The following is a 24,825-nucleotide window of genomic DNA, read 5'->3' as shown; positions in this document are numbered from 1 at the left end:
CACTGTTCCTAGGCCGTCATTGAAAATAAGAATTTGTTCTTAACTGACTTGCCTAGTAAAATAAAAAAATGTTGAAGGGGTGTCCACATACACAATATATACAAAAGTATCATCAAGTGGCACTACACATTGTGGGTACATGGGGTGAGTTAACCAAGCACCAGATGCTAAATAAATACTGTTTAAAGATTTAATTTTGAAGTTTATTTGCACGTTACACTGTAAAACTAGACATACCGTAAAGACAAAACACTACTGCAATAATGTTGAGGTAGCCTGACATTCTTTCATCCCAGTCATATTCTCTATTGTTAAATTAAAGGCTTTACAAGGTAGTTTTCTGAAGAAAAAAAGTTTACTTGGTCCTCTGTCTCTTAGCTGGCCTGTCATTGGTCTCCGGGTCTGACTTATTGGGAAGGCTGTTCTCTAGATTCACATCCTTCAGCAGGGGGAGCTGCAGCTGATTGGCTACCGCCCATGCCCACAAACACAGCTCCACCCTATGGGGGGTCCAGTCCCGCTCGCTGTCCACTGAGGAAGATGGAGGCGGGTCAACAAACAACGTCAGCATAGATTACGGCATGGGGTTTCCACATCCCGGGTATAGTTTCCCCCCCTTCTGTCTCTTACACACACACCAGGAGGAAGCCTAATGCACATGGAGCAAAACTACAATGTTGCAGATATATAATATTCGGACCCACTAAATATGTATCCACAAATGTGCATCACACACACACACACACACTTGCTATCTCACCTTTGTTAAGTGTTTGTGTGTGTGTAGCCATCTTGTTCAGGTAGAGAGCATAGTGCCTGGGTGTGTACTGGATGGGCCCCAGTCCAGGGATACTTTCAACGGCCTCGTCAGCCATGAATGCAGCCTGCTCGGGAGCTCCTGCTGCCAATACAGCTGGAACACAAAGGCCAGTCAAAGATAGTCCAAGTTAAACTGTGCCCCTTACCAGATCGCTGTAGCTTCCTGAAAATTAACTATGCTTTAACAGAGTGTTGGGAACCTCCGTCCAACATTGTGAGCTTTATTCATGAGATTGATAGGCCTAAATCAATTTTTCCCATTAAGGTGACTGAACCAACATTGTCTAGGTTACTTTTTTTCTACTCTTGAAAGGAAGAAAACATGTCAGCCTTCTCGGTCTTGTCAGTCTTAAAAATTGCCTAAAAAAAGTGTTTTCTCATCCTGCGAAACAGACAGACGGCCCCTGGGTGCTGCTGACCTGAGGCGGTGGCTGGGCCCAGGGCTTTGAGAGAGCTGAGTTCTGTGATGGCTGCCTGGACGTCAGGGAGGAGACTGAAGGCCTTTCTAGAGCACTTCTCCACCATCTCATCACTGTTCGAGGCCACGAGCTGCTGCAGCCGCGGACGGAACTTCCCCCTCTGCAGGTGATACAGTGCCAAGACATTTCACAACCAGGGAGTTTAAAGAGATTTCTTTGGTCATGGACAGTAAGGAAAGTATAGTTACTAGAATTTTTATTTTATTTGAATTTCAAATTATTACCTGGAATATCAGAAACATTCACTTACTACTTAGTCAATAAAGCTATGCATCTATCTGCACTACTTACAGTGAGCTTCCACTCCATCAGTTTCACCAGCTCTGGTTGGGTGACGTATTTATAAGCACGCCCAGCGATGGCTACAGGCAGCTCCTCTTGATACCTGGCCAGAGACGAGGCTCAGACTAAATATCCCATGTTTAATTACATTAATCAAAAGGCATGCATAAATGTCATTGAAGGATTCCCCGTCCTGATAAACTGAAAGCTCAAATCTATGTGTGTTTATGTTAATTAATGTGACAGATTGACTGTAGTTGTGATGATAGTCTGCTCTTCATTGATACCTGGTAATGGGATCATATATGTGCCACACTTACCATTTATCCAAGGGAAGCAGTTTTCCAGACTTCTTGCCCTTCCCAAGGGACTTGGCCTCCACTACCTGCCAGTATTTCCCATATAACTTTCTCCAGACAGCTGGGTCTTCGCAGGTGAATAGTGCTCCACTCATTGCTTTATAAAGGGTTAATGGGCCAAAACCACCTCAGACCTGAGTGGACATTACACAGGGGAATGTTGTTATTCCTCAAAACTCCTGAGGGAGGAGGGCCTTTTCCCCTGACACACTGCAGATGGCAGCTGCTATCTAAACCTTTATATACATTGGAGAACAGAACAAGCCTCATTCTCAGTTCTCAGTTCAATAGGCCTACTCTCTGTTTTGATATTCATTCTGGCCCAAAATAGCCTAATCAATAGATATAGGTGCATGAACTGAAACTGTATGGGAAGAACAAGAAACATGCATTCAGCTGCGACTTCAAAGTCATGATGTCAGAATAATAAAAGGTAGAAAAACACTTACCATCCACATGTGTAGAACAGTAATAAAATGTTACAAAACAAAGTATGAACGATGAATGAATTCCTTTCAGAACATGTACTTCCGTTTTGTTATGCTTGTTTTCGTTAGATTCATGGTAATAACAGTTACAACTTCCGGTTCTCCAGTGCAGTGAACAACATTTTTTTTTTCAAAAGCAAGGTCAGTCCTCCAAAATTAGCGCCAATTGTTGTGCACTGAAAACATTTATATTGGGAAATAACGGTACCTTTCTCGTCAGCTAATATTTTGAACCTGCTAGTAAAATAATTAGCATCATGTCATCCGACTGCTATGTTGCAACTAACGTTAAGTACTTTAGCAAGTTAACGTTAGCTAGCAAGCTTTACAGTCAGCTCCCAGGTGATTTCTGCTTGCAAATTAGAAGACAAATGTTCCTTATTGAAATGCATTCATTGGCTGTGTGTCTCAGTCTTGTTGTGAGGTCATATCGAGAACGTGAACGACACAATTAGTATAGCTAGGTACGTTAGCTACCCTAGCCAGATTCTAGCTAATATTTATAAACATTTCAAATGGCAGGTCGTAAACTTCCCTAAACATTTCAAAGTTCAGTGGTTACATTATTTTAAGCAATGAATGGTCATCTTAGTTTTATGCGCCCCTCTGTTCTAATCATGCAGGAATCTGGAGAGCTGGGAGCATTAAGCAGTCCGCCATGCACTTCGGGCAAAGTGGGGTGAATATTCTCTTGAGCCATGTTATAGAAGACTATTGGGTTGTAGGTAAGTACTGTTTGTTGTAACTTGTGAATGTTTAATCTGGTTGCAGTAATTGTCTCAGCCTCAGTGACGTATCAGTGTAGCTACTCTTTAAAGATCATTTGATTTTGAAGAGTTGCAATGACAGTCAGGGTTTTTGCTCCAGCTTGGACCTCAGCACCTGAACAGGAAGGGACTTTGTCTAAGTAGATACTGGTTAGGCCTAGGTACTATCAGGTCGTGGCTGGCTGGTTGGAGCAAAAACCTACAGACCCACTACTGAATGGGTTCCCTTTCTCAGCTCTACAAGATTAACATATACGTGTGGATGATTGTTGAAGTGGAGGATAATGACACTTTTCTCTGGTGACCTCTGACAGGACTGTATGAGGAGGCCTCTGTGTTTCTCTAGAGGCAGAGAGGATCGCTGCTGTTTGGAGTAAGTCCATTGAAATGAATTAGAGATTACAGGGTCTTATAAATATGTGACAGACCACTGCCAGCAGCACAGCTTAAGTACCAAACTGAGCTCTCTTCATAGTAGCAGTGCCATCTTCTGGCGAAACTATGGGCATTCTTTTGGAATTTCCCAATATAATTTCCCCAACCACCCTTTTTTGTCCCCCACCAGGCCATGGAGAAGATGTCGCGGGTAACCACAGCCCTGGGCGGCAGTGCCATCAGCGGACGCACCATGTTCTGCCACCTGGACGCGCCCGCCAACGCCATCGGTGTGTGCCGCGATGCCACACAGGTGGTGGTGGCCGGCCGCAATATCTTCAAGATCTACGGCCTGGAGGAGGAGCAGTTTGTGGAGAAGCTCAACCTGCGCGTGGGCCGCAAGCCCTCGCTCAACTTCAGCTGTGCCGACGTCATGTGGCACCAGATGGAGGAGAACCTGCTGGCCACGGCTGCCACCAACGGGGCGGTAGTCACCTGGAACCTGGGCAAGCCGTCACGCAACAAGCAGGACCAGCTGTTCACCGAGCACAAGCGCACGGTCAACAAGGTGTGCTTCCACCCCACCGAAGTCTACATGCTGCTCAGTGGCTCCCAGGATGGCTACATGAAGTGCTTCGACCTGCGCAAGAAGGAGTCCGTCAGCACCTTCTCAGGTATGTGTGTCTGTGGATAGTTCTTGCACTTTTTTGAGGTTGAACCCAGGAGTAACACCTTGGATGGAGTGTAGAAATACCTGCCTGGTTTCCCGATAGCGATGCATTTTAGGCTTACAAGTGTTTTAACGATGCATCGTTCTTACAATGGCCGAAGATGTAACATGCGCTTCCCAAAACACCACGCAGAAAGAACGTTCGCTGAGTGCGTTGTTGGAGCATGTATCAATACTGATAGGAAGAAAGGCAGCACTGCTCTTTGATCAGCTTTCTCCATTCAAATCTTACCTTAACATAATAATTATTCCACAATACTGACGACAGATCAGCTCCTAGAGTTATCACCTTACGGCTGCAAAATATTGAGGTGGCTTATTCTAATGCTTACCCTATAATGCACTAAATTTCCGATTTAATTTGGCACATCATTGCGCACATGTTGTTACACATCATTAAATATATTGAGGCAAAATTACAGACAGTGTAGCATCGAATAGAACTCAATTGACTGAACATGAAATTGATTCCCATATGATTTAAATGTATATGCCTATGTAGGAATGCAGTTCTCAGTTTTCATTTAGAACATCCTTTTCTCCGTCACTTGCAAAGACATTGGCAACTTTGTATTTATAGTCAACTTCTTTCCGAAGTTATCGGCGGTCACAGAGAGACAGATAAACAACTTGATTCTATGTTGAGCAGAGATCTTCTGTGTATAAAGTGACGCAGAAGGGCAAAAAAAGCATCTAACGATGCACTTAGCTGTTCTATGAGTGGTCTGTGGCAGTTGGTAAGTAACAATAGTTTTTGAAGTGGGACTTTACTAACGATGGTTTGGGAAACAGCTGGGTGATTTAACGATGCTCCTACGAAGGTTCTAATCATGAACTTAACCTTGAGATGCTTTTGGGAAACCAGGCCCTGCTTATGTCCAGGAATGCCTTTGGGATACAAAACAAACAACATCTTATTAGTTACTAAATAAACAACATAGTCGCACGACATGGTAATGTACCTGGCCTGAGAACATTCCTGTTTATTTTTTTCAGGTCAGTCGGAGAGTGTAAGAGATGTTCAGTTCAGCATGAAGGATTACTTTACTTTTGCTGCTTCCTTTGAGAATGGTAATGTCCAGCTGTGGGACATCCGGAGGCCTGACCGGTATGAGAGGATGTTCACAGCCCACACCGGCCCTGTGTTCTGCTGTGACTGGCACCCCGATGACAGGTAGGGAGAGGCTTTAGAGAAAGACATGTTGAAAAAGCATTGATGTTTGCATTGGTTGACCATTCATCTAAAGTGAATTTTCTTTAGATACAATAATCATTCTTGCTTACAGTGTGGCTGTTGATTCACCTGAATCAACAGTAGAGGTTGACCGATACCGATTATTGGAGGACCAAAAAAAGCCGATACCGGTTAATCAGCCAATTTTTATTTTATTTATTTATAATAATGACAATTACAACAATACTGAATGAACACTTATTTTAACTTAATATAATGTATCAATAAAATCAATTTAGCCTCAGATAAATAATGAAACATGTTCAATTTGGTTTAAATAATGCAAAAACAAAGTGTTGGAGAAGAAAGTAAAAGTGCAATATGTTTCATGTAAAAAAAAGCTACTTTTTAAGTTCCTTGCTCAGAACATGAGAACATATGAAAGCTGGTGGTTCTTTTTAGCACGAGTCTTCAATATTCCCAGGTAAGAAGTTTTAGGTTGTAGTTATTATAGGACTATTTCTTTATACCATTTTTATTTCATATACCTTTGACTATTGGATGTTCTTATAGGCACTTTAGGTTTGCCAGTGTAACAGTATTGCTTCCGTCCCTCTCCTCGCCCTTACCTGGGCTCGAACCAGGAACACATCGATAACAGCCACCCTTGAAGCATTGTTACCCATCGCTCCACAAAAGCCGCAGCCCTTGCAGAGCAAGGGGAACAACTACTCTAAGTCTCAGAGCGAGTTACTTTTGAAACGCTATTAGCGCGCACCCCGCTAACTAGCTAGCCATTTCACATCGGTTACACCAGCCTAATATCGGGAGTTGATAGGCTTGAAGTCATAAATAGCTCAATGCTTGAAGCACAGCGAAGAGCTGCTGGCAAACGCACAAAAGTGCTGTTTGAATGAGTGCTTACGTGCCTGCTGCTGCCTACATCGCTCAGTCAGACTGCTCTAACATTATTATTTATAACATAATAACACACAGAAATATGAGCCTTTGGTCATTAATATGGTCGAATCCGGAAACTATCATTTCGAAAACAAAAAGTGTATTATTTCGGTGAAATACGGAACCATAGCTAGCAACCTACCTTGGCTTCTTGCTGCCCTCGCGTAACAGGTAGTCAGCCTGCCATGCAGGCTCGTCTTGGAGTGCAATGTAAGGCAGGTTGGTTAGAGCGTTGGACTAGTAACCGGAAATTTGCAAAAACGAATCCCCGAGCTGACAAGGTGAAAATCTGTCGTTCTGCCCCTGAACAAGACAGTTAACCTACCGTTCCTAGGCCATCATTGAAAATAAGAATGTGTTCTTAACTGACTTGCCTAGTTAAATAAAGGTGTAAAAAAACTACAACAAAAAAAACGTCCACAATCCGTGTCCAAAAATACCAATTGTTATGAAAACTTGAAATCGGCCATTCCGATTAATCGGTTGACCTCTAATCAACAGCCACTTTGCTAATGTATTGACCTCTGTCTGCAGGGGTTGGCTGGCCACTGGTGGCCGGGACAAGATGGTGAAGGTGTGGGACATGACCACCAACCGGGCCAAAGAGATCTACTGCGTCCAAACCATTGCCTCGGTGGCACGGGTCAAGTGGCGTCCTGAGAGGAAGTGGCACCTGGCCACCTGCTCCATGATGGTGGACCACAACATCTACGTGTGGGACGTCCGACGGCCCTTCATCCCCTTTGCCACCTTCGAGGAGCACAAGGACGTGACCACGGGCATCGTGTGGCGCCACCAGCATGACCCCTACTTCCTGCTGTCAGGCTCCAAGGACAGCACACTCTACCAGCACATGTTCAAGGACGCCAGCCGGCCCGTGGACCGGGCCAACCCCGAGGGGCTGTGCTTCGGCCTGTTTGGCGACCTTGCCTTCGCCGCCAAGGAGAGCCTCATCAGTGGCGACTCCAACAGGAAACCCTACCCGGGTGGCGACCGCCGCTACCCAATCTTCTTCTTCAAGAAGCCCGATCTGACAGAGCAGTTTGCCCACGTGTCCAGCGCCCTCAGCGTGTTCGAGTCGTCTCTGGAGAGCAGGCGCATGGACTGGTTTGTCAACACGGCACGCCTCTACCTCCTCGGCGGCAAACCCTTCCCCGAGCTTTGCGACCACAATGCCAAGGTGGCCAAGGAGCTCAACAGACCTCAGGTTGGTCAGTCTTCCCCTCAGAGATGAGCTGCATTCATTTACACATATCCAATTAAACATTGTTGTGGAACTAAGTAGAGTTTTAAGGATCACTAACAAACCTATTTCGTATTTCCCCATTTGAAGGTTTCTACTACATGGACGATGCTTCGGCTCATGTTCTCAGATCCAGCGAACCTCTCGACACCTGGTCCAAATAACATCAGCAAACTGGGCAACCTTCCTTTAATGAACAGGTACTGACCACAGGCTTTACATAAAACGCATAAGCTGAAAAATAGTGTGGACAAACTAAAATCCTGTTTTTGTGTCCGCCCAAGTTTCAGTATGAAGGAGATGGGGACGGAGAGCAGGCTGGACCGTAGTAAAGGAGAGAGCAGACAGGACAACATTCACCTGGAGCCTGGGAACTCGCTCATCAACAGCAACAACGACGGTGAGAGTAAACTCTAAAAACATTCAAGCTGCTCCCACTTGACTGAAGAAATGAATCAACATATAGGTTGTTTTTGTGAACCACATTTTACTATGATGGATGCAATAGATGAGTAAACAATACAGAGATTTGTCCCACTGCAGAGAATGAGGAGACCGAGGGGAGTGAGGGACAGGCGGAGTACATGTTTGGTGACGCTGAGCTGGATGACGATGACCTCTACTCTATGGAGCACGAAATCCAGGCCGGTGAGTCTGACCCCAACACAGGTCGTATACATTCAACACTGATGACTTGGACTCTAAATTTAACACATTTCCATTTCACACCTCACACTTGTACAGGTTACCCACTTGTACATGCAGTGAAACAGGATAAATATAAGCACCCCCTATTTGACCTTTAATGTAGCCAATAGCCTCCACTAACCTTATGTCAAATGCTATTTCAATGAAGGTTACAGCCATGTTTCATAGCTAGTCTATGATCTAGGCCTAGTACTTTCTGAGCATTATTCTTCTCTCTCCGGTGTTTTCAGTGGAAGAACAGGAGTACACGCTCCCCCAGGAGGCCTTCCCGCTGCGCCACGAGATCATGGACAACCCGTCGGTCCCGGAGCACCTGCAGCAGGACAAGGCCGACTCGCCGCACGCCAGCGGCAACGAGGCGGAGGTCATGTGCCTGACGCCCATAGAGTCCCTCTCCCTGATCGCCATCTCGCAGCCGCTGTTCAGCCCCCACCTCCCTTCCCGCTTTTTCTGCCCCGTGGTTAGAGAGATGCTGAGCCACTACGCCGAGCAGGGCGACGTGCAGATGGCGGTCTCGGTGCTCATCGTCCTGGGAGACCGCATCCGCAAGGAGATCGACGACCTCACTCAGGTCAGAGCTCGGGATATAACAGTTGTCATGGTGAAGAACTGAAGCTTTCTAATAGGAATAATATTGAGAATATGTATGGTCGGTTCCTGAACCAGAATACAAATTCAATGATTGTGTTGCATAAAATGAATTTGGATGCTCTTGAGAATTCTGAATTCTGAACGATTTAACATAGCTGATTTGGTTTACAAATAAACTGCTTGATTGACTAAATAATGATGGAGGTTAGAGTCTTGGTAATCTGCATGTGTTCCAAGTGGACAAATATTTTGTTTATTTCTGCATGTTCTAATAATAGCGGTGACCCTATTTCAGGAGCACTGGTACATGTCCTACATTGACTTGCTGCAGCGTTTCGAGCTGTGGAACGTGTCCAACGAGGTCATCAAGCTGAGCACTTGCAGCGCCATCACCTGTCTGAACCAGACATCCACCACGCTGCACGTCAACTGCAGCAACTGCAAACGGCCCATGAGCAACAGGGGCTGGATCTGTGACCGGTATAACTTTGACCTACCTAACACAGTAAATGGTTAAGTGAAGCGTTACTAACCTAATGAGAAACAGTGCAACTAAATGGCAAATTACATATTTCTAGATACTCTCAAATCAAATGTATTTATAAAGCCCTTTTTTACATCAGCAGATGTCACAAAGTGCTACACAGAAACCCAACCTAAAACCCCAAACAGCAAGCAATGCAGATGTAGAAGCACAGTGGCTAGGAAAAACTCACTAGAAAGGCAGGAACCTAGGAAGAAACTTAGAGAGGAGCCAGGTAAAAGAGGACATTTGGAAAGTTAGCCACTCAACTTCTTTTCCCGTTCCCCAGGTGCCACCAGTGTGCCAGTGTTTGTGCCGTGTGCCACCATGTGGTGAAGGGGCTGTTTGTGTGGTGCCAAGGCTGCAGTCATGGCGGGCACCTGGAGCACGTGATGAACTGGTTAAAGAGCAATTCTCACTGCCCGGCTGGCTGCGGACACCTGTGTGAGTACACCTGACCCTCAGCTCCACCCCCTCCCAGCCAGCTCTCTGTGAGAGGGAGAGCACCTCACCTACACTGGCCTGGGTCTCACACTCCAGGCTGGCCTCTCCAAAGACTGGGGTCCACAGGGGGTGGCCATGGTAGCAGGATGACTGTATTGGAAGATAGGTCGGTAAAACTGGAGTCCAATTCATTAAACCAGTCGGAGAGGAGAACTAGGAATCATGTACCTACCATATGGAGCACTGTTAAAAGTTTGAGATGAGCCCGCTGGCCTATTCAGTGCTCCCTTTGACAATGACAGAAACTCTAAGTTAAGTGAACACAATAATGTATGTGTGTGTGTATATACAGTTGAAGTTGGAATTTTACGTACACCTTAGCCAAATAAATTTAAACTCAGTTTTTCACAATTCCTGACATTTAAACCTAGTACAATTTCCCTGTTTTAAATCAGTTAGGATTACCACTTTATTTTAAGAATGTGACATTTCAGAATAATAGTATAGAGTGATTTATTTCAGCTTTTTTCTTTCATCACATTCCCAGTGGGTCAGAAGTTTATATAGACTCAATTAGTATTTGGGAGCATTGCCTTTAAATTGTTTAACCTGGGCCAAACGTTTTGGGTAGCCTTCCACAAGCTTCCCACAATAAGTTGGGTGAATTTTGGCCCATTCCTCCTGACAGAGCTGGTGTAACTGAGTCAGGTTTATAGGCCTCCTTGCTCCCACACTCTTTTTCAGTTCTGCGCACAAATTTTCTATGGGATTGAGGTTAGGGCTTTGTGATGGACACTCCAATACCATTTTTTGTTCTTAAGCCATTTTGCCACAACTTTGGAAGTATGTTTGGGGTCATTGTCCATTTGGAAGACCCATTTGCGACCAAGCTTTAATTTCGTGACTGATGTCTTGAGATGTTGCTTCAAAATATCCACCTAATTGTCCTTCCTCATGAAGCCATCTATTTTGTGAAGTGCACCAGTCCCTCCTGCAGCAAAGCACCCCCACAACATGATGCTGCCACCCCTGTGCTTCACGGTTGGGATGGTGTTCTTCAGCTTGCAAGAATCCCCCTTTTTCCTCCAAACATAATGATTGTCATTATGGCCAAACAGTTCTATTTTTGTTTCATCAGACCAGAGGACATTTCTCCAAAAAAGTATGATCTTTGTCCCCATGGTGGTTTTGGATCAGTGGCTTCTTCCTTGCTGACCGGCCTTTCAGGTTATGTCGATTATAGAACTTGTTTTACTGTGGATATAGATACTTTTGTACCTGTTTCCTCCAGCATCTTCACAAGGTCCTTTGCTGTTGTTCTGGGATTGATTTGCACTTTTCGCATCGTAGGCCTTGAAATACATCCACAGGTACACCTCCAATTGACTCAAATGATGTCAATTAGCCTATCAGAAGCTTCAAAGCCATGACATCATTTTCTGGAATTTTCCAAGCTGTTTAAAGGCACAGTCAACTTAGTATATGTAAACCTCTGACCCACTGGAATTGTGAAATAATATGTCTGTAAACAATTGTTGGGAAAATGACTTGTCATGCACAAAGTAGATGTCCTAACCGACTTGCCAAAACAATAGTTTGTTATCAAGAAATTGGTGGAGTGGTTGAAAAACGAGTGTTAATGACTCCAACCTAAGTGTATGTAAACTTTAGACTTCAACTGTATATATATATATATATATATACGTACATACACACTGTACTGTACCAGTCAAAAGTTTGGACACACGTATTCATTCAAGGGGTTCTTTATTTTTTACTATTTTCTACATTGTAAAATAATAGTGAAGACAGCGAAACTATGAAATAACACACATGGAATCATGTAGTAACAAAAACAAATCAAAATATATTTTATATTCTAAAAAGTAGCCACCCGTGGCACACTCAACTAGCTTAACGAGGTAGTCACCTGGAATGCTTTTCCAACCATTTTTAAGGAGTTCCCTCATATGCTGAGCACTTGTTGGCTGCTTTTCCTTCACTCTGCGGTTCAACTCTTCCCAAACCATCTCAATTGGGTTGAGGTTGGGGGGTTGTGGAGGCCAGGTCATCTGATGCAGCATTCCATCACTCTCCTTGGTCAAATAGACCTTACACAGCCAGGAAGTATGTTTTGTGTCATTGTCCTGTTTGAAAAACAAATGATAGTACCACTAAGCGCAAACCAGATGGGATGGCATATCGCTGTAGAATGCTGTGGTAGCCATGCTGGTTAAGTGTGCATTGAATTCAAAATAAATCAGACAGTGTCTACAGCAAAGCACCATCACACCACCTCCATGCTTCACTGTGGGAACCACATATGCGGAGATCATCTGTTGACCTACTCTGCGTCTCACAAAGACACGGCGGTTGGAACCCAAAATCTCAAATTTGGACTCATCAGACCAAAGGACAGATTTCCACCGGTCTAATGTCCATTGCTCGTGTGTCTTGGCCCAAGCAAGTCTCTTATTATTGGTGTCCTTAAAGTGGTTTCTTTGCAGCAAATTGACCATGAAGGCCTGATTCACACAGTCTCCTCTGAACAGTTGTTGATATGTGTATGTTACTTGAACTCTGAGGTGCTGAGATGCAGTTAATTTCAGATTTCTCTGGGTCTTCCTTTCCTGTGGCAGTCCTGATGAGAGCCAGTTTTATCATAGCTCTTGGTTTTTACGACTGCACTTGAAAAAACGTCCAACGTTCTTGAAATTTTCCAGATTGACAGACCATGTCTTAAAGTAATTATGGACTGTTGTTTCTCTTTGCTTATTTGAGCTGTTCTTGCCCTAATATGGACTTGGTCTGTATCTTCTGCATACCACCACTAACTTGTCATAACCCAACTGATAGGCTCAAACACATAAAGGAAAGAAATTCCACTAATTAAGGCACACCTGTTAATTGAAATGCATTCCAGGTGACCCCCTCATGAAGCTGGTTGAGAGGATGACAGCTTTGCACACTCTTGGCATTAAGGCTAGCTACTTTGAAAAATCTAAAATATATTTGTTTTAACACTTTTGGGGGTTACATGTGTTATTTCATAGTGTTGATGTCTTCACTATTATTCTACAAAGTTGACAAGTAAAAAATAAAGAAAAAGTCTTGAATTTGTGGGCGTGCCCAAACGTTTGACTAGTACTGTATATTTGCTGAAATGTTAAAAATAATTTTGTGTATTGCTCAGCTGGGTGGAACAGTTTGCTCTTCTAAATGGATAATTTGTGTATGTAAATAGCGATAAAGATGTCAGTCTTGATGTGGCCTTTATTCATCAGATAAGGAATCTCCAGCACTGTTTTCTATGGCAATAAAATATTTTGAAACTCAGCTGTATCATAAACCAGTCAGTGAGTGACCTTTTGAATGGAACATATTGCCATAATGCTTATGGAACTAGAATTTGAAAAGGAATAGATTACACAGACTAAATTGTGCTTACACCTTAATTAAACATGTAATTAATAATGAAAGTAAGACTGGTATACTACAATGTTGAGAAATTACCATTAAGATAAAATTGCCTGGAAAGTTTACCTAATCATGCACAGGTTTTAGACTGCCACGACAATATTTATTGCGCTTTTGATTACACACTACATTCACTGAAGTCATACTTAACATATGAACAATAAAATGGAAAGTTTGAAAAAAATAAAACATCCCACAAAACACAGTTAAACATTATAGAAGACAGTAACACAGGCGTGGTGAAAGATTAACAAGGGAGGTTACATTCAGCAGGACAACACTAACATGCAACAAAACATTTGTTTTTTTAAAAATCTAAAATGATCAATTCATGTACATTTATTCTTTTCATGTCAAAGATCAGGTTAGTTAGAAACATGAGTGATCTTTATTTTGTTTGGCTGCATCATTGATCACAGCATGTGTCTCATACATATAGTATAGGATCTACAGCCATACAGCCTTGCTGGTTTATCAGCTTTCCCTCGACCACCTCCTAATTCAACTGAAGCAGTCCACCATCACCAGCACAGGCATGTGAGGGACAGCTGCCCTTGCCCGTTTGTCATATCCCTGCAGTAGCTGCCAATGGCCTCTTCCATCTTTGGCCAGGCTAGAGGCCATAACCCCTGTCCCATTCGGGAGCGCCTGGGAACACTGGTCCTCATCCCACTGTATCCAGTCAGGCCAGCTGGTCTGGCCCACTCCCAGTCCATTGAGTGTGTTCAGGGTGGCATGTTCACCCTCCGTCAGCATTTTCAGGAAGCCTTTTGAAGACAGAATTGAGACCCAGAACTTCTTACTCATGTTGATTGGGTCCTAGCTACCTAAAGAATGGTTAGCCATTCATGTCGATGGTTCGCTTTAGCACCTAACGTCTATACCCACCCAGACACTCACCAGTACTGCCTAAGGCTGTTCCCAGCTGTCTGTGACCTTCTCTGGGACACTCAGTCTTCTCAGGTTCTGCAGGACAGCCTGGAGGGTCTCCCCTGGCAGGATCAAACAACCAGACACACTCAGACAACAGTAGCACTCATAACAATGGTTAGCATCCGAGCACTGGATAGATTTGAAAACCTGCGATAGTTTGTCCTACCTAGCTCCTCTTCATACGAATCCAGTGTTGTCATTAACTCCGAGATACTGGTGGACTTCAAGCCTTCTCCACCTGAGGGAAAGAACGAGAAGAGAAATAATAAGTTGATTTCCAAAGGAGTGGCAGAAGGATATTTGGTTTTGTGCCCATGCAAATGACCCGTCATCCAACAATGCAGCTCACGGCCACCCACCTTTTCCACCAGTATCGCCTTTCAGTTTTCCGTCGCCGTGGTAAGGACTGCCGTTGCCGTCGGCACTGAGGCGAGACAGGAGCTCGCAGCGGCAGGCGCGGGCCTTTTCTAGCACGGCATTCATGTCCTGGGCCAGCCTGTGGTTGTCTACCAGCTCTGTGTGCACCTTCCTCCAGGCCATCTTGTACTCCATCAGGCATCCCTCCATCACTGTGCGCAATTCTTTCTCCTGAGACATCTGGCCCTGCAGGCCCTCCACCTCCTCACACCGCTACACCAGAGAGGAGAAAGAGGGGTTGGGGGAGGAGAGGAGCGATGAAGTGGTTTAGAAATAAGGTTTTGGTTAGTTTTTGCTTCTTTATCGTGTAGACACCTTATGTAGCTGAATGGCCATCTCCTGCATCTCAGCCTCCAGCTGGTCAGCGTAGGCCTGCTCCAGAGCATCACTAGGTGGCCGGGCACTACTGTGCCAACGTGCAATCGCTGAGGTCATCTTGCGCTTGGGTCCAAAAAGCCTGCAGTGGAGAAAACTAAGTAAATCAGAATGGAGAGACGTGTGATATTTTATAGTGCCTAGAGTAGGTCTGAGATGGACAGAAAGTCAGTAGCCGATAGAATGTGGAGATGTCACAGACACTACGAGTGAGGGCTTCGGAGCCAAAGCTAGGTACGTGAGAGACCACGGCGACTTACGTGATTCCCACTTCCTTAAGGTCATTCTCTGTGAGGGTGAGGAATATCCTTAGGTCAATGTCCTGTTCCTCCAACAGGGGGAGGTACTTAGAAAAGCCAATCTGCTCCAGGAACTCAGCCAGATCCTACAAGAGGGCAGGGGTCAAAGGTCATGTATAGATCAGACACTGCTCGAGGGAAAAACACAACAGAACTCACTGAACAGCATGAAATATTCATGAATGTATAGTGATCCAACAACACTGACACGTGCCTTGGGACCTGCATAGTTGGGACGACCACCTACAGGCGAGCGCATCCCACAGTTCCCTGGGCCACCGGGCTGCACCGTTTCACTGCTGCTACCATGGCGACCCTTGCCTTTACCGTGATGACCCTTGTTTGCGCGGCGGGAGCAGCTCTTTTTAGCCTGATCCGAGTCCTAAAAAGGACAAAGGTACATTGTGAATGGAGGACAAAAGGGCTCAATGGAATCACCATTGTGGTATGTGAATGTGTCAATGTGCAGTCACCGTGCCGTGTGTGGTTACCTCGTTACTCTCCAGCGAGCCCTCCCGGCTAAGTCCGATCACACGGGGAAGTCCCTCGCTGCTGCTACTGCTGCTCCTCATGGTGGGCATGTCATTATCAAAGAAGGGGCTCTCATCTATAGCGGAATCACAGCAGCTGGATTAGCAACATGGCGGAATGGGTAGAAGTGTAGACTGGTATTTCTGTGTAGAGGAAACGTTTAAAGTTGCTGCTGTTCTAGGACGATCTAGTGACAAATAAGTGAACAGGTGAACGGTTAAGTGTGCTTAACTATGTAGCCATACCTCTGCTGCTGTTGCTCTGACCGTCCAGCTCGTTGATAGGCGAGGTGACGTCACGGAAACACATGCCCTCACTCTGCTCCCCGACATCACGGAATGCAATGTATCCCGGGGGCGCAACCGCTGGCTCTATAGGAATGTGAATAATAGCTATATCAAACAAGGTCCAACAGGACAGTATCTAGCAGCAGAGCAGTAATTGGATTCACAACCATTTCAACTTCTTCTGTGGAATAGATACAGCTGTAATAGAGAAGTGACCTAAAGAACGCTACCTGAGTGTTTGCTGGGGCCTCCCACTCTGAATTTGGCGATGGCTTGAGGCCCATCGTGGATGCTGGGGCCCTTGGCTCGGCTGCGACTCAAGCGACTCAGTCTGGGGGGAGCACTGCTGTCAGAGTCCTCCGACGAGCTCAGGTCCTCAAAGTGTCCTGTGGGGGACAAATGTAGGTGCAATGAGAACCTAAACTGCTCCACCACAATTGTTCCAAAAGTTGAGGTACAAAACGGTATCAGATTTAAAGAGTAATCTTCTTAGTTTGTAAGTCCTCCCCTGCACCTGCTTTGGCTTTAGGAGAGCGCATGTCAATGAGGCTGGCGATCTTTGTGTGGCCGTACATCATAGCGAGGGCACGGGCGGTCTCTCCTTTGGCGTTCCGCTCATCTACTTTGACACCCTGAGACCAGATTTATCATATACAAACTAGGTTTAGTACCCCTTCAACAGATTTGCATCAGGTACGTATTTGAGACTAAAATATGAAAATGAGTGTACTGTAAATACTAGCAAACGGAAACCTACTCACATGGTCAAGGAGGCATTGTACAATGATTTCATGTCCAGAAGCAGCAGCCTCCATCAGCGGAGTGAAGCCAGACCCTGGCTCTCTGCAGGTGAGAAACGTGTCATTACACACCTCATGATTGAATAGTGGGACATAGATGGTTGTGGTTGTATTAATTTGACTGACGATACTCACCTCACATTGACATTGGCATTGCTATCCAACAGGAACTTGACCATCTGCTGGTGGCCAGTGCTGGTGCAGTGGTACAGGGCTGTCCAGCCTCGAGAGTCCTTCAGCTCCAATTCAGCACCTTGCTTTTGGGAGAGAAAACAATTAGGAAATTGTTTCATAGTGTACAATAAAACCACCACCACCCATTAAACTAAAATTAAACCTAAACTAAAGTTTAATTATGGTGAAAATTTGAACAATTGTTGATTCAGAAAAGTAAATCTGACCTGTATAAGGAAGTATGCAATGCTTTCATTCCCACAGCTCGCTGCCAGCATAAGGGGTGTCAGACCTTTGCCAGTGGTGGCATTAACATTCACTCCAGCCTCCAGCAAAAGATTAGCAATGTTGTCATGCCCAATATATGAGGAATACATCAGGGGAGTCCAGCCACCAATGTTCTTGCTGTCCAAATTCACCTCCCCTCTAAAAAAGACATAGCAAGAAATTACTATCAATGAGTGTTGAGAAGCGTCCAGTCTCTCTCACTCTCGTGCCCTTAAGACACAATTGATGAGGTACTCACTTTTTAATACACTCTGATACCACATCATACTGGCCAATAGAGCAGGCGGTGTGGAGGTCGAGGGGAACATCCAATTCCTCAGGTCGTACTAAAGTGTTAATGTCCCCTAGCCACAGGGAGAGACTGACACCAAACTGCTCCGATTCACTCGCCTCGTCGCTCAACTCCGACATTCTCAACCCAGACCAGGCAAGCTCCCACTGCACGGCTGTAATCTGCACACAAGATACCCAATTTAGAAAGGATGCCATGGAGAAATGTTTTCTAGCGGGCAATCTTTGGCCTGGTCTCATACTATGTGTGTTGTAGCCAACTCTTCTGTCATTGTCATGTAGCTAGCGAAGAAAACAGGCTAAGCACATTTGTAGCCCCTTTTTGGATGGTGCTAACAACAGCTAACTAGCTACGTTAACTAGCCATATTAATATAGAATCACACGCATAAAGTAAAAAACTAACAGAGCTGTTGGACAGAAGAAACAACAGTTATATTAAGCAATAGTTTAAGCATTTAAACTTACCGTAAAAACGAGTTTTTCTTCAGTTGCCTAGTCTTCAAGACTTCTCGTTTGCTTGTGTTACAATTACATTTGCTCGGGTGACTGCCCAAAGTTGTGCAGTCAATATTCCTGGTAGTTGTAGTCATTTTTCTTTGAGAACTTAATGCCTAAAGTAAACATTTGGGTGGGTAACTTCATTTCCCATGATTCCTAGCTCCAGAAACAGTCAGGGTTTTGTGGAAACTCTCCCCAGTCAAGACTTTTTGAACCTCATGTACATTATATTTACCCCAGTCATACATTATTTGATTGATAGAGATACACAAAATAAGTAGCAAGAGAAACTATGGCATGAAATAGTACACACTGAAGCTGCCCCATGGGCACATTTGTAACGTTGTTCTCCCTCCTGAACTCAAGACCATTGTTGCTGGACAATGCTATAACCTTTCAGTTTCAATAAATGTAGAGATGGTCATAGATTGATGTAATTTCAATGAATTCATGCGTGATGCAGATATTTACCCAAATAATCCATTTTATTAATCAAAATGTTGACAATACTTAATCAAACCACAACCAATAGCATTATAATCAACCGAAACCATTATTCAGATGGAGAGCATTCAAGCAAAGAACTTTAAAAATGGCTTCATTTGTATTCCTCTATAGGGTAAGACTGATTTCTTGAGCAAATACTTCCCCAGAGCAAATCAGAGGAAGTTAAAGCAGAACTCTTCATTAGCAGGAGTGAAGACAAAAGTTGAGTTCTCCTGGTTCAGCACACTTGTGTTTGGAGTCTGTGCCTGTAAATTCTCTTGTTGACTCTTTGCATTTAATTTTAAGGGTAGAGTCTCTGTTCTACCTTCCGCTTTTCTGTGGAAAATAGACTTCTTAGCAGGGTCTGCCACTACTTTGACCTGAGCCGATGTCATCGCTGCAATATAAAAAGATAAATACTTAGTTGCCACATATTTCTATCTACAATCATTTGCAGTATTTCTGGTCTGACTTTAGTGTAAGCTGCATGTTTATTTTTTTCACTTCAAGCCTGTTTAAATTTGAACTTCTATGTGTCTTGCTGTATCGTTAGATATTACTGCACTGTTGGTGCTAGGAACACAAGGATTTCAATACACCTGCAATAACATCTGCGAAACATGTGTATGTGACCAATAAAATGTGATTTTTACTAATATCTGACTTTCTCTCTCGCTCCACTCACCAGCATGAATCAATTTGAACTGCTTGTGCTTCTCCTCCTCCATCTTCTTCCTGTAGTCCCCAGACATGGCCCTCATCACCTGCCTCTTCTTTGCCAGGGGGGCTTTGGAGCTGCGCAGCGTCTTAAGGGCACGAGAGGCCTCCTCCTCTACAGACAGCAAAGACTCAAGATATAATCCCACATCAAACTTTTGATGCATCTCATAACAATCTACTTCTTCACTGTTTTTATGAACATCTCACATTTGAATATACTGTTTATCGTACACTTCAGAGATCAACTGGATTATAGAGTCTAAACTACACCCACTCTGTTTTGGCGTAGCCTTCAGAGTAGCCATGCCCAACTCCAGCTGCTCAATGCACCAGTCCAGCTCTCTTTTCAGCTGCTGTTCTGTAGTCTGAAAAATACAACCAAAAATTGAACTGATATACACCAGCCACACTGAATCAAATGTAAATATTAAATTCAAACAACACCATCACCCACCAGCATTGTGCCATCCTCCCCATGAGTCCCTTCTGTGTCTGTCAAGTTTGTCATCTGTTTTTGCTGTCCTTCGCTGGCAATTTTCTTATGACCAGATTTCTTATTTTTCTTGGCTTTAGAAGATGTGGTTGGCTCAGGTGCTTTAATTACTTGTTGAGCGTTCTGGCCCTGAGGCTTTTCCTCTTTGGGCTCTTTCAGGGCTACAGCCCCTGAGGGTACTGGTGTGCCAATTTCTTTCTCCATCTCCCCTGGTATACTAACAGGGATTTGGAAGTTGAATGCAAAACCAGAACCCTGTTCTGTAGAAGCGGTGGATGTTTTTGTCTGTAATCCTGCAAACTGGTGTTTCACATCTGAAAGGGCAGTTTCTGCCCCCTGTGCTGCTGGTGCACCATCAGGGAAGAAGTTGAAAGTGAAAGAGTTTTCACTGCGTACCCAGAGTTGTTTCTCTGTTCTGCTTTGTTGGTTCTGTTCACCTTGGGCAGTGTCATTCACCCGAGGCTCAAAGTCTGCTCCAAAACATTGACACAAATACAAGCACATGCAGAGACACAGTATTAAAACATCCTACAATGCATAATAATGTAAAGGAATTTATTGTAATGACATGTGTCCTACCTATGACCAGTGTCTTATGCTCTGTCATGATTCACTCAGCACCAGCTATTTCCAGGTGACAACTCTGAAGACACTCATATAACTTCTGTTTCTCTCAAATGAGATGTAGATTGCTGCAGAAATATTATGCCAAAGCTGAACATGGCATCATGACATAGCTGAACATGACATAAAGTGTAACTAGCGGATGATCAAAGTATTGTTTTTGCACCCCTAAGGCCCTTTCTCACCAAGTCTGTTGCGATTTTTGTACGAATTGTTGTTTATTACGATATAGGCTAATGATATAACACCAAGCTTAACCTATAGCTCTAGGTCTATCAAGGTCTACCTGGCTACGGCTGCTGAGTGTAGGCAATGCTCGCTGGGAAGCAGTTTCCTGCGCTTCCCTCAATGTGCTTGCGTTGCCATGTCTAGACACAATTGTATATGTTACAGTTACCTAGAATCAGTTTGTCAAATGATGATGGGGTTTAAAAAAATAAATAAAACAAGCAAAAGTTTAAATGCTGTTTATCATATACTTCCCTGTGCTGAGACACGAACACGATCAGTCTGTCAGACAAGTTTACCTTTGTGATAAAGATCACGTGTCGCTGAAAACAATTCCTATTGGTCAACATATTTTATTGGAAAGCGAAAATACGCAAAAATCAAACCTGTTTCGAATAAATAATGGCCGGATTGCAGCAGGACGATATTTCACAATTGGTGTGAATGGCGTCGTATTGATTTTTTAAAACGGACCTGGTGAGAAAAGGCCTTTATGCTCACCTTTGAAAAGATTCACGACGCTATTTCAAGCAACCAAATAAAAATGTTTGGCAGACTTTCTTCGAAACGACAGGCATGCATCACTGAGCTGTATCAAATACATGTGTGACTAATCCTAACTGTGGCTATGTATGAACCGGGCCTGTATCAAGCATTGTGTACACTTCCATCGTTATTCCGAACCGGCAAAGTTTCCAAATACTTTTGGTTCCGCTTTTCATATTTTTGTTGTTGCCAGATGCCACTTTCTAGATTGAAAATTAACTAAAGGGTTACGTTTAATTTGTTTACCGGTATGTTGTTTATCATTAAACGAGTCTCACACTTCGCTTGGATAAACTTGTTAGAAATTTGATTCAATTTGTAAAGAAGACTGCGTCATTGTGGTTTGACCAATACAAAGCGTTTTGCTGAAGTTTGTGGGCAGGTCTACAAATCAGACAAGAAAAGTATAAATAGAATGTGCGGTTTTCCCTTAACGAACAGTCACCGAAGCGGTTCAAGACGGCATTTGAAAAACATTTGAACGTCTGTTCTGTCTGGTCACAGAGGTAGCTAGATAAGATTTTATCTAAATTAATACGGTGTGTGGTTCATGTCAATATTCGTTTTATGTCAATGTTCGTTTTGATGTTATGTAGGTATCCAAAACTATCAAGCGAGGTTTTGTTGTTAGCTAGCCAACGTTGGCTAACGTTACTGTAAAACAGAACTAGTTTGTCTCGACAGTTAACTACAGTACCTACCAAGCATAACGTGTTTTAATGTTTTCGATTTGCGACATACAAGCGACTCGTTTTGATTGTGTTGTTCTACGATTTTCGCTGAGTAAGGTAATTTACCTCAACTAGGCCTTGAAGGCCATTGTGTGGCAATGGGAATATGATTCCTCGTTGTAGGCGCCATGTTACAAAATGGGCAGCTGCCTGGCATCTTTGAAGATAAACGAAACGTGTAGGTTACAAGCCGCGTAATGGTGGCTTGAATAGCAGATTAACAGTAGTTGGTGCGCACATTTCTGAACTAGCGTTCAGTTTGGTTTGCCCTTAACAATCTAGTAATGAGTAGTTCATTACTGATTTTGATGGTAGTTTTAGTACCACGCCGTGGGTAGTTAGCTATGTAAAATGTCTAGTTAGGATAGCTAACGTTAGTTTCAATTGACCCGCCACTGGTTCAGATAGTTGGCGCCCTGCTTCCAGTGTGTTCAACCATGTCCTGTTCCTGGCTAGCCGACTTGCCAGTTATCAAGTGGATATCTAGTTATCGCATATTCCACACGATTACAATTATATTTACCACAGAACGTTATTATGGAACTACACAATGCCGATCTCGATTTGTCATTTTGGTGCTTTATTTTATTTTATTATGGCTGTCGTTTCCTACTAGTTGCGGTAGCTAGCTTGGCAGCGTTAGTATAAGGCCTGTATGAAGCTAATATTAGTCCATTGTCGGTATTGACTGTAGGTGCATGCCAATTGATACCTTTTTACTGCAATAATCTGGTGCACCCACACTAGCCAGGTCTCAACGGGTCAATTTTCTGGCCTTCAGTAACCTTGACTACGGATCATATTGCGCTTACTTTAATACTATTGCCACCTTGTTCCTTACACATTTGAATTTGATGTATTTTCAGTAATCAAGTAAGCAATGGCACGTACTAAGCAGACCGCCCGTAAATCCACTGGCGGAAAAGCGCCCAGGAAACAGCTGGCCACCAAGGCTGCAAGGAAAAGCGCACCATCTACTGGCGGTGTGAAGAAGCCTCACAGATACAGGTAACATTTCACCTGGACCTTCTCGATTTTCTGCAGTGTTGAACTTCTGGGCAAATGTTGACTGGCCTGCAGATACTTATTTTAAATGTGTTGTGTAGGCCGGGTACAGTGGCTTTGAGAGAGATCCGTAGGTACCAGAAATCCACTGAGCTGCTGATCAGGAAGCTGCCCTTCCAGCGTCTGGTCCGTGAAATTGCCCAGGACTTCAAGACTGACCTCCGCTTCCAGAGTGCAGCCATTGGTGCTCTGCAGGCAAGTGAACTTTATGATTTGGATTGGAACTGATTGAGTTTGTTGGGTTTAGTCACATGGGTGCTAATTTTAGAATTACCCATGTTAAAGTGTTGGACCAACCAAAGTGGTGAGCGTGAGTGGACTTGCTTGTAATGGTTTGCTGCTGCACTAAAAGGGATACTGCGGGAGCATGCTAGCAGGTACCATAGACTTCCAGTCATAGCACTAAGGATAGTTGGCATTAGCTCGCAAAACTTCCTTCATACTGGAACAACATAAATTAAGATGTAATTGTTACTTTTCTGAGAAATGCTTGTTTTCTCCAATTACAGGAAGCCAGTGAAGCATACCTTGTTGGCCTGTTTGAGGACACCAACCTGTGTGCCATCCATGCCAAGAGGGTCACAATCATGCCCAAAGACATTCAGCTGGCCAGGCGAATCCGAGGCGAGCGTGCATAATATGAACACTTTTTTTGAACTCCCTCTTTGGAGGGTAACTAGGTGGGCGGGCATGGTTGGGGCTGTGTTTTCTCTGAACTATGAATTAGTATGTACTAGTTTCAATTAATTTTGTAATGTCTCATTGGTAGGATAAAGGCTTGTGATTTATAGTACAGAAGTAGCAAGTGTCTTGCCAAACATTCCTAACCTCTCAGGTTTTGAAAGTGTATTTTAGAAATGGTTGATACCTTCAGGTCATCTTGTAATGTGCATGAGTCATGTGGAGTAGAACTGTTTTAAATCTCATTTTGGCCATTTATTGTAAATAAACTTTCCACTACCTCATGTTTGGTTTATTACCCCCTCCTTTATGGACATTCTGGGCTGACAGTGTACTTTCTTGGTATACCTTGAGTGAGGGATAGTAGACATTGACCAGGCTTGGTAACGTTAATTCTGTAGAGTTGCACATTTACAATTTCTTTGACATGGTGTGCTCTGTCTATAAAATGTAATCGCTCAGCAATTTCCTGGTTGCTGAAATTTTAAATTCGCCCAATTTCTCTTAAAGTGTAGAGAATCATTATTTTCCATAACCAAAAATACTTTCATCTGGTGTACCAAACCGAAAGTAAAACATGCTAATACGGAACTTGAACAGAACGGGTTACTTTGCTTTCAGTTCATTCGGTTGGGCCAACGATTTGCGACAAATGCGTGTAACTCGTTTACGCATGTAGTTGAACCACGTTGCTGTAAACCTCATGCGATATGCTACGTAAATTACTACGTCGAATAGCATTGAGGTTAAAGGCATATTAAGTTCTCTACACATGTGAAAATGAATGCCATGTTACATTATGCCTATAGCAAATGCATGCCTTTTTGTTGGCGACATTTTTTAAATATGCAGCTGTATAAAGGGCAGATACAAAATGGACGCTCCGCCTCTTCTGTAGAAAACGGATAGCCCTAGAAATGGAACCAGGCTCATTAAT

The 24,825-nt window shown here is 43.8% G+C and overlaps 5 protein-coding genes across 12 annotated transcripts; 2 read left to right on the top strand and 3 right to left on the bottom strand.

The window, feature by feature from the left end:
• Positions 1 to 176: 176 nt before the first annotated feature.
• zgc:112496 (uncharacterized) lies at positions 177 to 2,802 on the bottom strand. Its single transcript, XM_020454283.2, has 6 exons — positions 2,389 to 2,802; positions 1,901 to 2,073; positions 1,590 to 1,683; positions 1,239 to 1,398; positions 761 to 913; positions 177 to 531 (listed from the first exon to the last, which is right to left on the bottom strand). The coding sequence occupies exons 2-6, from the start codon at positions 2,032 to 2,034 to the stop codon at positions 356 to 358; spliced, it is 717 nt and encodes a 238-aa protein (XP_020309872.1). The 5' UTR covers positions 2,035 to 2,073; positions 2,389 to 2,802; the 3' UTR covers positions 177 to 355.
• Positions 2,502 to 10,494, top strand: wdr24 (WD repeat domain 24). 2 transcript variants are annotated; one of them, XM_020454281.2, is made up of 12 exons: positions 2,502 to 2,568; positions 3,051 to 3,152; positions 3,509 to 3,567; positions 3,760 to 4,243; positions 5,296 to 5,473; positions 6,968 to 7,640; positions 7,767 to 7,876; positions 7,961 to 8,076; positions 8,220 to 8,324; positions 8,615 to 8,955; positions 9,271 to 9,455; positions 9,788 to 10,494. In XM_020454281.2, exons 4-12 carry the CDS (start codon positions 3,763 to 3,765, stop codon positions 9,954 to 9,956), a joined length of 2,358 nt encoding a protein of 785 aa, XP_020309870.1. In that variant the 5' UTR covers positions 2,502 to 2,568; positions 3,051 to 3,152; positions 3,509 to 3,567; positions 3,760 to 3,762; the 3' UTR covers positions 9,957 to 10,494. The 2 variants fall into 2 exon arrangements, with proteins under 2 accessions (XP_020309870.1, XP_020309871.1); XM_020454282.2 differs by lacking the exon at positions 2,502 to 2,568 and adding an exon at positions 2,805 to 2,891.
• A 2,661-nt stretch (positions 10,495 to 13,155) lies between these two features.
• anks3 (ankyrin repeat and sterile alpha motif domain containing 3) lies at positions 13,156 to 18,424 on the bottom strand. 3 transcript variants are annotated; one of them, XM_020454312.2, is made up of 16 exons: positions 18,282 to 18,424; positions 17,762 to 17,976; positions 17,463 to 17,661; positions 17,197 to 17,318; positions 17,023 to 17,104; positions 16,776 to 16,893; positions 16,492 to 16,647; positions 16,220 to 16,345; positions 15,935 to 16,050; positions 15,658 to 15,825; positions 15,405 to 15,529; positions 15,085 to 15,226; positions 14,712 to 14,982; positions 14,519 to 14,590; positions 14,320 to 14,411; positions 13,156 to 14,186 (listed from the first exon to the last, which is right to left on the bottom strand). In XM_020454312.2, the coding sequence occupies exons 2-15, from the start codon at positions 17,932 to 17,934 to the stop codon at positions 14,329 to 14,331; spliced, it is 1,953 nt and encodes a 650-aa protein (XP_020309901.1). In that variant the 5' UTR covers positions 17,935 to 17,976; positions 18,282 to 18,424; the 3' UTR covers positions 13,156 to 14,186; positions 14,320 to 14,328. The 3 variants fall into 3 exon arrangements, with proteins under 3 accessions (XP_020309901.1, XP_031654835.1, XP_020309902.1); XM_031798975.1 differs by having other exon boundaries at positions 14,308 to 14,411; positions 18,282 to 18,412; XM_020454313.2 differs by having other exon boundaries at positions 15,691 to 15,825; positions 18,282 to 18,411.
• A 356-nt stretch (positions 18,425 to 18,780) lies between these two features.
• lg20h8orf33 (linkage group 20 C8orf33 homolog) lies at positions 18,781 to 21,544 on the bottom strand. 4 transcript variants are annotated; one of them, XM_020453710.2, is made up of 6 exons: positions 21,367 to 21,544; positions 20,593 to 20,705; positions 19,975 to 20,483; positions 19,795 to 19,885; positions 19,486 to 19,632; positions 18,781 to 19,197 (listed from the first exon to the last, which is right to left on the bottom strand). In XM_020453710.2, the coding sequence occupies exons 2-6, from the start codon at positions 20,618 to 20,620 to the stop codon at positions 18,974 to 18,976; spliced, it is 999 nt and encodes a 332-aa protein (XP_020309299.1). In that variant the 5' UTR covers positions 20,621 to 20,705; positions 21,367 to 21,544; the 3' UTR covers positions 18,781 to 18,973. The 4 variants fall into 4 exon arrangements, with proteins under 4 accessions (XP_020309299.1, XP_020309300.1, XP_031654836.1 ...); XM_020453711.2 differs by lacking the exon at positions 21,367 to 21,544 and adding an exon at positions 20,924 to 21,348; XM_031798976.1 differs by having other exon boundaries at positions 19,975 to 20,705; positions 21,367 to 21,543.
• A 240-nt stretch (positions 21,545 to 21,784) lies between these two features.
• h3f3d (H3 histone, family 3D) lies at positions 21,785 to 24,172 on the top strand. 2 transcript variants are annotated; one of them, XM_020453712.2, is made up of 4 exons: positions 21,785 to 21,917; positions 23,009 to 23,150; positions 23,249 to 23,402; positions 23,717 to 24,172. In XM_020453712.2, the coding sequence occupies exons 2-4, from the start codon at positions 23,023 to 23,025 to the stop codon at positions 23,843 to 23,845; spliced, it is 411 nt and encodes a 136-aa protein (XP_020309301.1). In that variant the 5' UTR covers positions 21,785 to 21,917; positions 23,009 to 23,022; the 3' UTR covers positions 23,846 to 24,172. The 2 variants fall into 2 exon arrangements, with proteins under 2 accessions (XP_020309301.1, XP_020309302.1); XM_020453713.2 differs by having other exon boundaries at positions 21,852 to 21,950.
• The last annotated feature ends 653 nt before the right edge of the window (positions 24,173 to 24,825 follow it).

The sequence above is a fragment of the Oncorhynchus kisutch genome, linkage group LG20 (genome assembly GCF_002021735.2).
Source record: "Oncorhynchus kisutch isolate 150728-3 linkage group LG20, Okis_V2, whole genome shotgun sequence".
In the NCBI taxonomy this organism is placed as follows: Eukaryota; Metazoa; Chordata; class Actinopteri; order Salmoniformes; family Salmonidae; genus Oncorhynchus; species Oncorhynchus kisutch.
This window is presented reverse-complemented; position numbering and strand designations above follow the sequence as displayed.

Bases quoted from the DNA above. Each gene is read 5' to 3' on its own strand.
- zgc:112496 (XM_020454283.2), bottom strand. From the start codon at position 2,034: ATGAGTGGAGCACTATTCACCTGCGAAGACCCAGCTGTCTGGAGAAAG. The intron at 914-1,238 runs GTCAGCAGCACC...TTTGTGTTCCAG, and splicing joins GGGCCCAGCCACCGCCTCAG to CTGTATTGGCAGCAGGAGCT. The intron at 532-760 runs GTGAGATAGCAA...CATCTTCCTCAG, and splicing joins CACACAAACACTTAACAAAG to TGGACAGCGAGCGGGACTGG.
- wdr24 (XM_020454281.2), top strand. From the start codon at position 3,763: ATGGAGAAGATGTCGCGGGTAACCACAGCCCTGGGCGGCAGTGCCATC. The intron at 5,474-6,967 runs GTAGGGAGAGGC...CTCTGTCTGCAG, and splicing joins GACTGGCACCCCGATGACAG to GGGTTGGCTGGCCACTGGTG. The intron at 9,456-9,787 runs GTATAACTTTGA...CCCGTTCCCCAG, and splicing joins AGGGGCTGGATCTGTGACCG to GTGCCACCAGTGTGCCAGTG.
- anks3 (XM_020454312.2), bottom strand. From the start codon at position 17,934: ATGTCGGAGTTGAGCGACGAGGCGAGTGAATCGGAGCAGTTTGGTGTC. The intron at 16,346-16,491 runs GTAGCGTTCTTT...ACATTCCTATAG, and splicing joins AGGCCCCAGCAAACACTCAG to AGCCAGCGGTTGCGCCCCCG. The intron at 16,051-16,219 runs GTATGGCTACAT...ATTCCGCTATAG, and splicing joins TCAGAGCAACAGCAGCAGAG to ATGAGAGCCCCTTCTTTGAT.
- lg20h8orf33 (XM_031798976.1), bottom strand. From the start codon at position 20,517: ATGTGCTTGTATTTGTGTCAATGTTTTGGAGCAGACTTTGAGCCTCGG. The intron at 19,886-19,974 runs GTGGGTGATGGT...TGTATTTTTCAG, and splicing joins GGGAGGATGGCACAATGCTG to ACTACAGAACAGCAGCTGAA. The intron at 19,633-19,794 runs GTGGGTGTAGTT...TGCTGTCTGTAG, and splicing joins GAAGGCTACGCCAAAACAGA to AGGAGGAGGCCTCTCGTGCC.
- h3f3d (XM_020453712.2), top strand. From the start codon at position 23,023: ATGGCACGTACTAAGCAGACCGCCCGTAAATCCACTGGCGGAAAAGCG. The intron at 23,151-23,248 runs GTAACATTTCAC...TGTGTTGTGTAG, and splicing joins AAGAAGCCTCACAGATACAG to GCCGGGTACAGTGGCTTTGA. The intron at 23,403-23,716 runs GCAAGTGAACTT...CTCCAATTACAG, and splicing joins CAGCCATTGGTGCTCTGCAG to GAAGCCAGTGAAGCATACCT.